Source organism: Oryzias latipes, chromosome 11 (assembly GCF_053564925.1).
Source record: "Oryzias latipes strain Hd-rR chromosome 11, Olatipes_Hd-rR_3.1".
NCBI classification, from domain to species: domain Eukaryota; kingdom Metazoa; phylum Chordata; class Actinopteri; order Beloniformes; family Adrianichthyidae; genus Oryzias; species Oryzias latipes.
In genome coordinates this window covers 25,130,610-25,147,057 of record NC_136247.1, presented here as the reverse complement: position 1 = coordinate 25,147,057, position 16,448 = coordinate 25,130,610, and the positions used below count along the sequence as shown (strand labels likewise).

Below are 16,448 nucleotides of genomic sequence, written 5' to 3'. Positions count from 1 at the left end.
TTGCTTGTGTTTTTTACCATCTTTAGAAGAATTAAAGGGGGAAAAAAGTTAGCAAATTCAACATTTGACAAAGAAAGAGGCCCAAATGAAAATCATAGATGAGGGGGGTAAAAAGCAGGAATTTTGGTGAAACGGTCATAAAGAAACAGGAATAACTAAAAAAAGAACAACAAAAAGTTTTGCAAAGTAAAGATGACTGGAAACCTTGAAAAGGACAAACGTTCTCTGAGGACTTAAAGGACGAGGCAGAAAAGGACCGACCAGATCTGCAAGTTCAAAGCAGCGGCGAAACTAGAAATCCAGGTTTTTAGAGGCGACGTGGGAGAGGAAAAGTATTTACAGGAAAGCAGGGGGACAAACACAAGGACAACATGGTACGGCCCAAAAGAGGAAGAGTCTAAAAAAAGACACAGAGCAAAATAAGCCAAATGAAGAATCTGTTGTGATTAAACACACGAAAATACAACACAAAGGCGAAAACAAAGTTGACAAACAAAAAAAGCAGCGTTTGTGTGGATGGAAGCATATTGAGTGTATACGAGAACTGGACTGAGTTCTTGTCTTCCAAATAGGACGTACCCACTGGCTCCAAGAAGCCAAAATCCCATAGACTTCCATAGAGAGATAAACAGCTGTTACTCACTCATTCTAGTGTTCAGAACTATTTTTGCTCCGATGCCGTTTTTAAAATTCCACCCTGAACATCTTTTTATCTATTTTCAAAGCGTTCCCTGCAGAAACTATTCTTGGACATAGTTTCTGCAGGGCAGCAGGAGTTCATCAGAAATTTGCTTAAGGACTGTTGGTGGGGAGTAAACCCATCACCCCCCTTTGATTTCACTTTCCCGCTAGCTTACAGCCCCTCACACTTCCTACCCAACATTACCGGTGCAACAAAAATGGCGAGCAGTATTGGAGCCGTCCAGCCGAACCCAATTGAGCCAGATTCCAGCTCAGACAAGGAAAACAAAGACGTACACGGATCTAAGTCAATGCATCAGAATGCAACAGCTCACAATGATTTAAATAGAGAAATATTCAGAAATTGAGTTTTAAGCTGAATTTTCTTTATATATGTACTCCATCATTAGAATAATGCCACATTTTTTTTTATCATAGTGATTCTTGCTAACCCTTGCTTTTTTCCCTTGCCTACCTTTGTATTTCAAGTTATAAACTGACCAATCAGGTGGTTCAATTAAAGTGGGTGGGGCCTGCTGGCCCCCACACTCAATGTCCAAAACGTTTGATTGACAGATTTCGTGCAGCTCGTATTCAAGATGTAGGGGTGTGGCCTTCCCACAAGCTCACTTTCTGGTTAGCAGGAGCCAAAGAAGCGTCGACTCGGACCAATCACTGCTCACTGACGACGTCTGACTCCAACATGGCGGTGTTTGCATCGCACAAAAATGGCGACAGACGTAAACCATTTTCTGTGGGTGACGCCACACTCACTCCGTCCATTTGTCAGAAACAGTCAATCACCTGAACCAAAGTTTCTTTTGGTCAAATAAGAAAAAGCAGGTAAAAATACCCAACAGGTGTTCATAAAGCTAAACATTTTAAAACAAAGCCTCAACAAGAAAAAAGGCAAGAAAATAAAGCAAAAAATGAACACATGGGAAATGTTTGTTCTGAAGATGATGCTGATGGTGGATGGAAGGTTGAAGGTGTGCGTTGATGAATGTCCACAGGAAGTGACACTCTGCTAGCAGGACTCAGCTGGAGATGACAGCTAATCTGATTACTCTGATTGTGTTTTACTAATGCAGGGACATCAATCTGTTTACTTGGCTGTGATGCGGGGACCTGTGTGTGTGTGTGTGTGTGTGTGTGTTTGTGGAAATAAATGGCAACTCCTCATAGCGGTCCTAAAATCTAACTGGAGAATACATAAACAGCTCTTCCTCAGATCAAGGTTCTTGTTCCTGACTGAGCAGGAGGATGATTCAAGCTGATCGGCAAGGATCTTTGTCAGCCTCTACCAGAATAAACTGAAGTGATTTATAAATTGTTACTAAAAATAACAGGACTTTTATTTTTTGTGCTCAACAGTTTGATGTTGGGAATGGGATTAATGCAGGACCCATGAAAAATACCTCACAGTACTGGGAGAGTCTCTGAATGAACTCATGAACCATGACATGGAGCCTATGCTTTTTATAGAGCTCTTCAAAATAAAAGAACCCGATCTCTCGACATCATCCGTGTAAATGAGACATACTGTGCGATCAATACTTCCATGAAGCGATGAGGCTAATAAAAAAATGAAGGGGCTGCCGTCTAGTTGGGAAGGGTGAAGGGTGGGTTGGGTTTTTACTGTAATATTGTGTGTTTTCTGTTTTTAATGTTAAAGCGCTTCGAGCTGCGCAAAATGCATGAGAAGCGCTATTTTATAGATAAAGTTTGATTTGATTTGAACACAGCTTCCATGGGATCCACATGGAAATTTAGTGTCCACACGGGCAAAACATTGGAACCGAGTACCGTTCAATACAGCCCACAGGTGGCCCATAATGAAATGTTCCCTGAAAATATTAGAAAAATAATGAATGTGGGGAATGTAGTGATGTGGTCATCATATTAGCATAGCAGGGTTTAGACCCTATCCGTTTGAACAGGCAGTACCTGATGTGCCGTTGGCTCCTCCAACCCAGATGTTGGAACCACAGCAGAGCTTCTCCTGCTGGTTTAAAGGCTTCACACCCTTCTTTCCTTCTAAAACTGTAAACATACAAGTGACATGAAGTGGAGTATTGGATAACCTAGTTAGTCTAAAAACACAAAAGGTTTAGCAAGGTCCTGACAATGAGTAACTAGAAGCATGGCTTAAAATGTATTGAGAAACAACCAAACAAACGGAGAGAAGCTGTGGTGATTACTGACTTAACACAGGTATGAACAGGACAAGGGTCAAAACGACTGCAGACACTTCCACCAGACACTTACTCCACTCCAAATTAGTTATAAACGTTTATCTGTAGGAACAAAATGTTCAATGTTTTTTTTTTATGTCAAGTTTGGACTGTGTCCCCAATAAACTAGATTTATTAGAATTACTATAAACTCATTTGAAGAGAAATTCTAATTTTAACTGAAGTTGTTAGAATGACTCCCAAAATATTATCTTATATTGTAGTGTAATGTATTTTAACCAAACCCAATAAAGGGTGATACCTAAAAATCATATATCTTCTGAATAATAGTATAAATTTGAGCAAAATTATGAAATTAATTTGGATTTAGTCATTTGTTAGTGTTTTTTTACTTAAAATTTTTTAGAAATGCATTCAAATAAATTGCCATAAGAATGAAAACCAGAAAAAAGCTAAAAAGAAAAAAAATACACGAAAAGTAAGAGTAGTATAGAAAGAAATATATTTATTGTGTTTGCAACCCAGACATCATATGTCCTAGAACTAAAAAAAAAAAAACTTACCTCAATTAAACAAAAAGAGGGTTTGGAGCGTTGTAACCCACTCCCGGCCTCAGTGTATATTTCAGGACAGTGATGGTCCAGATAAACAGGCTGCTTTGCCTGCTCTTTATTAGATTGGGCTGCTTTTATCCACCAACCCTCACTGAAACACCATCAGTGGCCATCCATCACCGTTCACGTGCGTCACAGGGCCTGAGACAGATTTAAATTCAGAACCTGCAGTCGACACCTGATGAACAATAAGCCCTAAAAATACAGCTGCGTTGATCTCATCAGCCCTACGGGCCTGTGAGGAGCTGATGTGGATTTATTTCAAATGTTAAAACATTATGCCATGACAGATACAATCACATCTTCTTTTCTTTTAATCTCCATAATGGAAGGTATAAATTACCTACCAAAGTTAGAAAATGTTGTGTTTACTCAGTGTGGATTGCTTTTTCAGCATTTTATAGCTAAACCTTTAACTGTATATGACAACTGGAGTGAGGCTTAAGTTTCAATAGATATGACTCCTATTATTTTTTTATAGATCCAGGATCTCTAAGTGGTTATTAGCAGTACGTAAAAAGACATCCTACACATATTAAGCTGTATTCACAATGTTTCCATATATATATATATATATATATATATATATATATATATATATATATATATATATATATATATATATATATATATATATATATATATATATATATATATATATATATATATGTATGTATATACAAACATTTTTTGTCATTAAGGATTCACTCCAATGGAAATCATGTTTTTTGTGGTTTTAAAATGTTTTTCTGGCATTTGTCTCATGATGGAGGACATATATAAATAGAAATTAAAGTTCAAATTGCTTTTCTGAGTATTTTTTTATTTAGATCTTTGTGAATCCTGTAAAAATTGGCATAGCTACCACAGTCGGCGGACCACAACCTCCCTGCTTGGCTCTTTTCCGATGCATCCACTTGCAGACAAATAGATCCACGAACGTCTTTGTTTTCCTCGTCTGAGTTGGAATCTGGATCTAAACTGGACGGCTGGACGGCTCCGATACTGCTCACCATTTCTGTTGCATCGTTAATGTTCAGTTGGGCTTTTGAGGGGCTGTAAGCTAGCAGGAGAAAGTGTAAACAAAGGAATTATGGGAAATGAATTACTCCATGCCAGAAGTCCAATCCCACAACTCAAAGGAGAATTTCTGATGAACTTGGTCAGGTGTGTCGTGGGAAATTACCCATTTTCACTGATCTATAAAGATTTACCATCTCCAGGATTTCAGGTCTGTGTTCATCCAAACAGGCCCTGATAAAACACTGAGTGTTAGGAATATAAAAGATCGTAAAATACTTTTTTCTTTGTGTTTATTTGATTCTATTAAAGACATTTTGATAAGAATGACAGTACCGCGATTTAGCTGCAGCTTTAACTGTTTTAGGAAAAGTCCCGCCCCTTTAACTGTCTCCACCAATCATTCTTGGAGGCTTAATCACATGTCATCAGTCTGACCAGTCAGAAGTGGTTACAGTCTTCACTTCCTTGTTCCGATTTAGCTCATAAAGTCTCTCAGTTCCAACAAAAATACCAGCTAAAGGCCTGTTCACACCGGGACGAATTTCGCCGGCGATTTTCGCCGACGTTTAACGCCTCGTGACTAAACAAAGGGCACCAACGAGAGTGTGCACACCGACGCGAAAAAACGCCAGGCGTTAAAGCGTCAAAAAAAAAAAACGCCTCGGGTTCGTTTTTTTTTTTCGACGCGTCGCGTCGAAATCTACTCGACCAACGAGAATGGCGCTTTTGCTCACGTGTCTGGAGCTTCTGAAGTTACAGTAAAACACAACTTGGGGGCGCTCAAACACAAAACTGCCTTGCTGAGCACACATACCAGCGAAGAAGATAGACGCCAAGTAGCGTCTACACTGCCGCGAAGCAATAATGACGGACATTCTAAAATATCCCCGAACCAAGCACCAGTTGGAGCTACTGGTGCTTGAAATATTCATGTTTTCTTTGTTTGATTCTGACAAGCGTGTAAATACTTGCTCTCTTCTTCTGAGTGAAAAGCGACTTTCAGAAGCGTAAAGTTGCGCAGCGCCACCTTGTGTACAGGAGTATTTCTGTTTTACATTAAGCGCCATCTAATGTCAGGGAATGAAATTGCATGTTCACTCCACTCATCGTCAGCGAAAATCGCCTGGGTGTGAACACAAAAAACGTGGCGAAAAACGCTGGCGAATAACGCCTGGCGAATATTCGTCCCGGTGTGTACGGGCCTTAAAGCTCGTCTTTAGCTGGTATCAGATTCCGTGATAGCTGGTATCACAGAATCAGAAAACGTGAAAACGTGAACAAAACAATGAAGCTCACAGAAGAGAGTCTGTCTGCGTTCGGCGGCTGTTCGCACTACATCTCCCATGATGCATTGGGTTAAAGTGACAGCGTCTCAGCACACGATGAGTCGTCCTTGTTAAACGTCTTGAAACCACAACGAACACACATCAAACAGTTTTAAAATCTTTTAACTTAACTTTTATTACATCTTTTAGAAAAAATAGCTGCAACCAAAGCATGATCTTTATTTTCCATTTTTGTCATATTTTAGGTGATTTTATTTGTTTTTATTGGAGTTTTAACCACAAAAACAGTATCTACTTCCATTTATTCTATTTTTTTCTCTAACTTCCATCTGCAAATGTCATTTCCATCTGGAAAATGACTAATAATTGTTGACAAAGACTCAATAGACGCAGAATGACCTGTTGGTTTGGTTTCACGATCTGTATCCAAAAATGTAAAAGGATGACAGAAACTCCTTAGCAGTGGGAATACTTTACATTACATAACAGAAACAGAAAATAACAGAAAGTGCAGATTTGATTTTAGGTTTTTGAGAGATCTTACATCAATTTTTCCCCAACAACAAATTCTGACTTCCTGCCATTCCTCAAATTCTGGATTTTTCCCACCCTCATTACTGAACCGTTAGCTTTACTTTCATTTTTGCCATATTTTCAGGCAGTCTACTGATTTTTTTTAAATTCTTTATTGGAGTCATAACCACAAAACCAGCCATCGCTTTCATTCATTACTTTTTTTTCTAACTTATGTCACTAATAAAATGTTTAAGATAATAGAACTCAAAATGAAAGTAATATATGTTGACAAAGATTCAAAAGTTACAGAACAGCTTGTCAGTTTGGCATCATGATCGGCATCCAACAAATACTTTTAAGTTTTAAAACTGTTTTAAAAGGATAACAGCTGCTTAGCAGTAGGATTACTTTAGATTACTAAACAGAGACGAAAAAATATTAGAGTGCAGAAATGTGATTTAAGATTTTTTGGGAGATCTTACATCAATTTTTTTTCAATTCTGACTCTGGCACCCTCATAACTGAAACATTAGCTGTATTTTCTATTTTTGTCGTATTTTTGGGTTATTCTATTGATTATTTTTATGTGTTTATTGTAGTTTTAACTACAAAAGCAACAACTGCTTCCAGTTATTCCCTTCCGCAAATTAAGAAATTTACAAGATAAAAATGAAAGTAAAAATTGTCGACAAAGAACAAGCGATTGCTTTGGCTTCATTATCGGTATCCTACAAATGCTTTTAAGTTTGAAAATGTCATAAAAACTCTTGAGTAGTTGAAGCACTTCAGATTACAAAACAGAATGAAACAGATTTGATTTCAGAAGATTTTTTGAGAGATCTTACATCAGTTTTTCCCCAATGCCAAATTCTGAGTCAGAGCATTCCTGCATTCCTTCGAAATCCTCCTAACAGAAATATGAGCTTCATTGTCCTTTTTTGCCATATTTTTAGGTGATTTTCTTTTTGTTTGTTTGTTTAGTGGAGTTTTAGCAGCTCCTATTTATTTTTTTAACTCCGATCACAGATTAAGATATGTTCAAAACAAAAGTAATCAATATTGACAAAGATCCTAAAGATGCAGATAAAAATGTGCTCTGAACCTGTCTGGTGTGTTGTGTCTGCAGGAGTGATGGGGACGGTAGAGATGGACAAGTTTGGAGACAGAGAGATAGACTTTGCCTTATGGGACATGACAGACATCAACTCTGGAAAGTTTGAGGTAAAACATCTTCCAGTTTCATTTACAGTATTTAGTTTCAGGACTAAATATGGAGTGGCAGCTGCTTTCTCACTCATGTGAGAACTTCCTGCTTTTTCTGTCAGGTTAGACTAAGCAGCCAAATCTGCCACTTGAATAATCACAGTGAAAAAACACTCTGACAGTTCCCAGCTCCAGCTGATGTTTGTGTATGTTCTCACTGAAATGGAAGCTGGGGTCTACAGTCTCCACGCGTGAAAATGCAGCAAATTATGAAACAAGCAAAACCAATCCCATCAACATCATAATCCGATGAAAGGCGTTTTCTCATTGTGGCAAATCATTGAACTTCTTAAACTTTCATGATAATTAATTGGTCGTTTTAAAGTGTGTCTGACCCCAGGCAATCTGCTGCTTATTACCTGGATCAGCTGTTTTTAGCCAATAAGAAGCCACAGCGAGAAAAAGCATCCTAGGACACGTGTATGGCCCTGGCCCTCTAGGTTTGACACCTGTGTTCTAGACATAATAAAGTATTAAAAATACTTTTTTTTCATCCACATTACATCCCAAATAGAGTTTTACAATACAGTTTGAAGGAAACCCAGCAATGTAGAAGTTTCGTGTTGACAAAACTGATGTTTTGACAGCCATTTTGAAAACCAGCTTAAACTATCATTAGGAAAAAGAGAGAGGAAGTGCCTCTCTGTAACTTAGAGAGTAAAATCTTATGGCCTAGAGCAGAGGCCTGCAGCCTTTCACACTAAAAGAGCAAATTGGTCATGTTTGTTACTGACCAAACCCCAGCGAGAGCCACAAAGTCCCACTTCACCATTCAGAAAAATACACTGGTTGTGATCATTCATGTGTAAAATATAAATATTTACAAGAATTGAATTATAACAGCCTTTTATTTTTCTCTGTGTAAAAATCTTTAAAACTTTTTGGACAGCAGAACATTTTGTTAATTTCAAAATAAAACACATTCTGTGTCAAATAAGATCCTCCAGCTGCAGCAGAGTTAAGTAAATTAAAAATGCAGGAACGCCAATTAAAACATGGCATATCTTCATTCTTTTCCCCTTTGTTCTGTAACTATGACATCATTAGTTGTTTGTTTTTTTCAAATCTATAAATTAACTTTAAGAACTTTGCCTCTGAACAGCAACTGCATGCTATTGTGCAGCATAACATAAGAATACGTGCTTCAAGGTTATTTTTATTTATTTTTTATATTTTAATTGGAACCTTGTAGCATCATTTCATCAGTTATCTGACATGTAAAAAATCTAAATATAAATTAAGCAAACCACAAAACTAATTTTCTTCAAAGCCAAAGAGCAGCAGTGGAGAGGTCGAAGTGCCTCTTGTGGTGCCGGAGCTTCAAGTTGCAGAAGCCTGGTCTGGATAGATCCAGCAGAACTTGTATTAGTAGCCTGGAGGGATGTTTTTAAGAAAACAAGAGAAACTTTTGTTCTGTTTTACAGACAGATTGAAGCATTTCCAAGGAGGAGGGGGTGGGGGGTCTGTAGTTTAAAACAAATTTTCTTGTTTACATTATTTCCCCTGAGGGACTACACATTTGATTGATGGATTGATGCATTGATGGATTGATTGATGGATTGATTGATTGATTGATTGATTGATTGATTGATTGATTGATTGATTGATTGATTGATTGATTGATTGATTGATTGATTGATTGATTGATTGATTGATTGGGTTGGTTGGTTATCCAACGCAAGTTGATACCAAACAATCCAAAGGTATAACTGCAGCTGTTTAGCTTCCTTTGTTTGTGTCTCTTTAGGTCGTGTGTGTTTATAACAGCTCCATAAAGGAGCTGGTCCTGCAGAAAGGTCTGAACTTCCAGTGGCCCGGAGGCTCCCCTCCTTTAGAAGTCCCAGAGTGCGGTTTCAAGAACGACAACCCGGCTTGCCTCACAAGTACGAGCTCAGAGACATAGGTTCAAAGGGACAGAAATGACATGAAAAACAGAGAAACCCACCGACACACCTAATACATCTACACCTGCAAGTCTGAGCTACACTAAAAAATAAATTCCAATAGCTGGAAATATTGGCAAGGATTTATTTAGCAGAAACACATCCAGATGCAACCATAGCAACAACAAACACCTTCAGCAAAGAGTACAGCCACCCCCTTCCACGTCAGATCTGTTTATACAACAAAATACATACAAATACTAACTAAAAGGAACAAAACTCACAGTAAAAATACACAGACGTGAAAAAACCCTACAGCAGATGAAAAAAACACAGGAAAATAAAATAATATATATTTTAATCGTAAATTTGAAAGATAAAAGTGAATAACTACATATAGATAAACAAAGATAACAACATGACAAATACATTAAACTTAGAAAAAAGATAAATATACACTCACAGAAAAGATTTTAGCATCAGAATAGATTTTATTGTTCATAAAGTGTATTTACATGAACTCATAAATCTAATCTTTACAATTTAATCGTGAACAAAAAACATTAACTCATTGCACAGAAATAGGCTGCAGCACTTTTTCATGTCCAAAGAGAAGGTGCAATTTCATAAATTGCCCCTAAAAATGCATTTAAAATTGGTTTTAAGAAGAAATTATGAACTAAAAGGTAAAACATGAGCATGATTGACAGGAGCAACACTGCATCTGTTAAAAAAATGGAATAAATACTCTGTTTTTGAAGAAAATCAAAAGTGATTTACAAAATATTTAATTCAAATTTTTATTGCTTTGACTTATTTTTATTCCTTTTATGAAAGCCTCACATACAAAACCACACAATATGCATTCTTCCAAAGCTACACAAACACCAAAAACTACCCAATATGCATTTAGACGCATATTTCACACTATAGAGTGGAAAGACTCAATTTTTCTGAATTATAAAACTGAGAACAAACCGTTATTTAATAGTAGACAGTTTATATCAGAAACCTAAAATTATTTAGAGATTAAATAGGGTTACACATACACTATGACACTAAGTTACTTTACTTTCCTGTACTTTAATTTTATATTTAAAATTTTAAATTGTAACAATTCCAATCTTATTGTTTGTATTTTATATTGTTATCGTGTTTTGTGACATGTGCTTGGTCAGGTCACCCTTGCAAAAGAGAAATTGATCTCAGTGTTTTTTTACCTGTTTAAATAAAGGTTAATAAATAAAAATGACAATATATGAAGTAATTTTTCTAAAGCGTTAACATTAAAAGAGAGAAAAATGAACATATTTTCCTGAGCTCTCTGCAATGACTCCTATTCTGACAAAAATGGTCAAAACTCCAAGTATTGATTATTTTATTTTATCAGAGTACAGAGACATTAATGGACTATTTGCAGGTTAAATCAGTTAAAAAACAAAAATTAAAACATTCAAATAGACTAGACTAAATAGAATAGAATAGAATAGAATAGAATAGAATAGAATAGAATAGAATAGAATAGAATAGAATAGAAAGGGAATTTCACTTTATGTTGAAATTGGATTCAGTTCAACCCAGAACAAGATCAGACAGGAATATTTCAACAAATATTTCAAGGTTGACGGAAGAAATCTCAGATTCCATCCAAGCAGCAACATTTGGCAGAAACATTGGATTTTCATTGACTTTGTATCCCAGTAACAAGCTTTGGATCTGAAATACAGTTTGAAGACCAGGTAAGTGGTTTTCCTTCAGTGAGACACAGTAGCAGCGACCAGTTACAGCAGACATGGGGTTGGCATCTGCACTGATTCAATTCATTTTATTTATAAAGCACCGGTTCACAACCCAGGTTGTTCAAGGTGCTACAATCAGATCAGTACATCAGCGATAGCTGCAGTTTTTAGTTTCAAGTTCGACCAACAGAAAGACCGTCTATTTCCAGCTCAGAACCATTGAGATAAAACACCTCTATTTCATCTTTCTAAGAACTATTCCAATAAAAGTTGTGTTTTTGGTGTTTTTACCATCTCCTTGTAGCATTTTTCTCATGATGGAGAACATGTATTGTTCTGATGTTCATGATGTTTGTACTAGACAATATGAGTTATTACTAGATAACGTAATTTCTAACTAATATACGTTTGTCTAAAAATGTAAATTTAGGCAGCTCTTCACATAGTGACATATGCATCTAACGATTCTTGTCTAACAAAACGTATATTTGCGAGAAATTACGTTATTCATTAAGAAAACACGTTATATAGTACAAATATCAAGTACCTCTCAAGAAGAATACATTTTTTTCCAGTAAATAAGTTCCTCATTAATGCTGTTTTCCACTTCTGTTGTGCTTCGGCTCATGCCGTTGCATTGTTTGTTTTGTCTTTTGCATGTAGTGTGAGCCTTGTCGGCCACCGTACTCTTAACTATAAATCTGAAGAAGAAGAAAATACAACCTAGAATACTGGTTCTTTGTTGATTCCAGTCCTTCTGGATTAGTTAGAAAAACGCCTAAATTTACCACCCTGACACAAAAAGTTGCAAGAAAGCATTCAATTGCTGCCATCATGAACAAATACAGACTCTTAGCCATTCACTGACCTTAAAACTCAGCAGTAAAGACCAAACCACTAACAGATAAACACATGGAGATAACTTTATGTCCATGCATGTAAAGAAAGGAAACTGCACTCGCCTCCTCTGATCAGGACCTCCTGTTTTCTTCTCCTCTCTCACAGGTACGGTTACAATGCATCAGATGGTTGCCATGGTGATCTGCTTCGTCTTTGTCATCATCATTACAATCACTATTTTTATCTACAGGTGAGACACGAAAAGTTGCGCTTTTTCAAAATGGTGCATAAGCTCCAGAGGGCCTACGGGCCGCTGAGAATCGGATGTACAGGTTACCATACGGCGGGCGCTGAAAATAAAGCTTTATTTAAAATTTTTCTCACAAAGATAGATGTACAAAAACCACACAACCTTTTGTGACGGTTCAAACTCTCACAGCACCTCTCCCCCCCTCCCTCTCTCTTTCTCCATTTTATTGTTTGTCCTCTTTTCTGTCTTTCCTTCCCTGTTTTTTTGCACATCCCTCTTTTGCACATCCTTTTCCTTTCTTTTGTTTTTCTCTGCCTCTATCATAAAGAGAGATCACAGTGAGGCGCAGAGCGAGGGAATGGAGAATTAGGCTTTGAGAAAAGAGGATCTGCCGTTTTTACTCGCACAACTAAAGCAAAACATGTTATGACCTAATAAATAAAAAAGGTTTTACTATCACTAAACAATTTTTCAATTCAGATGGACATGTTAGGTACATCAGAACTATGTTTACTATTTTTAGGTGCTGATTTATGAGCTTATAAAGCGTTTGATAGATACATAACAGTGAGATGTGTTTTTTAATCAATTAATACACAAAAATGATTGTTTCTACAAATAAAACTGATTTATTAAACTTTATAAACTGGTTTGTTAAATCAATCAAGGAAAAACTCTGACTTTCATTGATGTTTTTTGTTTATTAGAACTAAATAAATTTTGTCATGAAGCAAAACTGTTGGATTTTTGCGTGTTCTCTTGTTTGTAACAAGGAAAATAATAACTTTAAGATAAATTTACAACCGTTAGAGGTTGAGGCAATGAAGCATCTTACCTGGATGAACAAGAATGAGATGTAACCGAGCCGTCTGTTCACAAGGTGCATTTGAGAGGCGGGGCCAGCTGAATCCACCCTGCAGCGCGACGCACTTTTTGATTTAAAAAAATCCTCAATTTTTGTCGCCATCTCAATGACAAACTCACTCATCAAGTCTCTGTTTATCTCTCAATCCTTTCCCCCTTTTACTCCTCACTTTTTTTTTAACACACACCTATACGGCAACACTGCAAACACGTGCACACACACTTGTCCTACTGTCTGTTGGATAGGAAGCTGAAGCTGGAGAATGAGCTGGCAGCTCAGCTGTGGAGAGTTTCTTGGGTCGACATCCAGATGAGCAACCTGGATAAAGTTCTGAGGAGAGCATGCAGCCGGCTCACGATCTCTATGGTAATCCGCATTATTTCCTTTGCATCAAGCTATTATGTATTTATTTTATTTGTAGTGCAAATATGATTAAATGTAATGCATTAAAGTCACATTATTTCAATCTCGCTTATAGTTGCTTTATAAACTGATAAGCTTTATTTTATTTGCAAGTTTTGTATTTCTATTTAATCAGTCTAAAAAAAGATAAAAAAATATTTTATATTTTGTAACTTTTTATCAAATGAATTATAAACATTTCCTATCATGTCTTGTTCTTCATTTTTATGTTTGTAATTTTTTTTTTTTTTGTGGTTGTTTTTGTTCATGTAAAATGTTTTTTATGTGTTTTTAAATAAATCAGATTTTTTCCATCGCAAAAGTACATTTTCATGCCTCACCAGCTTCCAAAATTATTTAAAGTTAAGCAGATGAATAAAGTTTAACCTAAATTACAAAAGAAGTTTATTTAAATATACCCCGAGTGTGTCAAATGTTTCATAACCCCTATTGTAACAGTAAAATATGTCCAACACAAGAGGCTTTCAGCTCTGATCTGTCTGCTCAGCTGTTGGACAGCACAAGTAGAAAAAATAATAAAATGAAAAAAGTAAAGCAGCGAGTGGCGTCGCATGGCCCGCAGGCTCCCCCACCCTTGCTTCCCCCCTTTTTCAGGCGCCCCTTGTGCCCTTTCCACCCTGGTCTGATCTGTACCTGACTAATTCATTTAAAAAAACGACACGTTTGTAAAATAATCTGCAAAAGTAAACTTTTGGATTTCCTTGGCAACTGAAACTTTTTGTTAACCACCCCCACATTCCTAACATGTTCATATTGTATGTCATGTTGTTTGATTTAGCTTGAGCTAGGGATTTATGCATTAAATAATAACAATATACAGGTAACAAATGTGCGATCAACAGGGGAATGCCACTTTTGCGAAATGGCTATGCTCTTTTTTCTTTTTAAACTATGCCCAAAATTCATGTTCATGTTAGGTGTGTGCGGACTTTGCTGAGTAGCTCAAATGTACGGAAAATGTAAACTAATGGCTTTTTTGTAGAAAGGGTCCAACTACGGCTCTTTGATGACCATGGAGGGAAACCTACAGATCTACACAAAAACTGGATACTATAAGGTTTGTGAGCGACTGCATTCATGCTGACATAAAATAGATTAAAAGAATAACTTTAGTGACGTTTTGTTTTCACAGGGGAATCTTGTAGCCATCAAGTATATTAACAAGAAACGCATTGAACTGACCAGGAATGTTCTGTTTGAACTGAAACATGTAAGAAAACCATTCATCTATACATTTCTGTTCCTTCTGAAATCCATGATTTCATCTAATGCTTCATTTACATCGAACTTTCACTGCTCAACTCTTGTTCAAAAATGTGTTCATAAACTTGATGCTGCTGACAAGTGTGGGAGGAGCTACTGTCACAAATAATGTTCAGAGATTAGGTTTATTTAATTTGAGGAGCTCTAAATAGGCATCAGTTCATAAGATCATTTAGAGAGAAAAAATTATATATTGCAGGACTCTGTAGTGCCCTGGATTTTAAAAGCAATTTGAACACCATGCTCACTACTTTTATTTTTCTTCTAAATATGACATAATCGATTTCCCTAAGGGAAAATCCCATTGATATGAGTGTTTAGGATGCCTATTTATGAATCCAATTGGTTCTAAAGATAAAAGCGTCTATGGTTTATTACAAAAAGGACTTTTAAATACTTTTCAAGCGCAATGCATTGTGCTCTATATTTGCCGATCTAGTGAGCATTGATGCACACTGGTTTTTCGCTGAGACCTCTGGGAAATATCTAGGGCATTCGATTTTGGAGTTGTAGATTTGGACAGCGCTACAAAATGGCGAACGCCCGTTATGGTGCACTGTGTAGTAACTAGGGAAGGAATTAGGACACAACCATAAAGTTAAGGAAGAGAAGAAGCAGCACCGATCACCCTCTGATCACATTATCAACGTTCTCATATTTGAACTCTGAAAACATACATTCCAATGCTCAGAATGTTCTTCGGCTAGACCGCCACGACATTGCGCCACGTGACCTCTCAATGCAGCTGTACATTGATTGAACATGAAAACTGGACGCTCCTGCAGCGCGAAACAGTCTGAACACAGCTTTAGGCCACTCAATTGATATTTCGTTTGTGCTCAGCTTGGCATGTCTGACTTCACCTCTGTGTTTTTATAGATGCGAGATGTTCATAACGAACACCTGACTCGCTTCATTGGCGCCTGCGTTGACCCTCCAAATATGTGCATCATCACAGAATACTGCCCTAGAGGCAGCCTTCAGGTAACCCCACCCAGCTCTGAATCTGTCAATGTCTTTATAGCCAGGATCAGCTGTCAGAGCCCCACGCCTGCTTCCATCATTAAAGACCCACTCCTATGAAAATGGGGCTTTTTAACATGTTCTTGGGGGATTTTTCTAACGTTGGAGGGCATATACTAAGAAAATTAAGATTAAAATTGCATTTCTGAGTTTTTATCTATTCGACTTGTTGTGAATCAGGAGCAGTTGAAAGATGCTGTTTGAAAAATGTTGTATTTCTAAAAAAAAAGATAAAAAATGGGCGGGCCAAAAGCTTCCTGCTCCGCTGAGTTCTGATGCATCCACTTTCAGATGGCTAGATCCATTCGTTTTCCAAGTCCGGACTGGCATCTGGCTCCAAACCTTACAGCTGGATAGCTCTAGTTTTAATTTTTGGCTAAATATGGCATAATCATAATTAAAAGACCACTGGAAATGCTTTTAAAATAGATCAAAAGACGATTGGAGTGGGACTTTAACCATCAGTACTTTATGAATGTTGCTCTTTTCATCTCCATTAACCAGTAAAAGCTCTCTGGTGACTCATTAAGCTCAAACTCAAACTCAAACTTTATTTATTTATATAGCGCCTTTCATTTTGGTTA

General features: G+C 37.0%; 1 protein-coding gene across 2 annotated transcripts in view; it reads left to right on the top strand.

Moving 5' to 3' along the window:
- npr1a (natriuretic peptide receptor 1a) overlaps positions 1-16,448 on the top strand; it is a 43,227-nt gene that overhangs the window by 17,909 nt on the left and 8,870 nt on the right. For both annotated transcript variants that reach the window (NM_001105097.2, XM_011480645.3), the window contains 7 exon segments: positions 7,442-7,536; positions 9,326-9,461; positions 12,206-12,290; positions 13,401-13,521; positions 14,561-14,635; positions 14,711-14,788; positions 15,721-15,825. In NM_001105097.2, the coding sequence (NP_001098567.1) occupies positions 7,442-7,536; positions 9,326-9,461; positions 12,206-12,290; positions 13,401-13,521; positions 14,561-14,635; positions 14,711-14,788; positions 15,721-15,825 (695 nt within the window).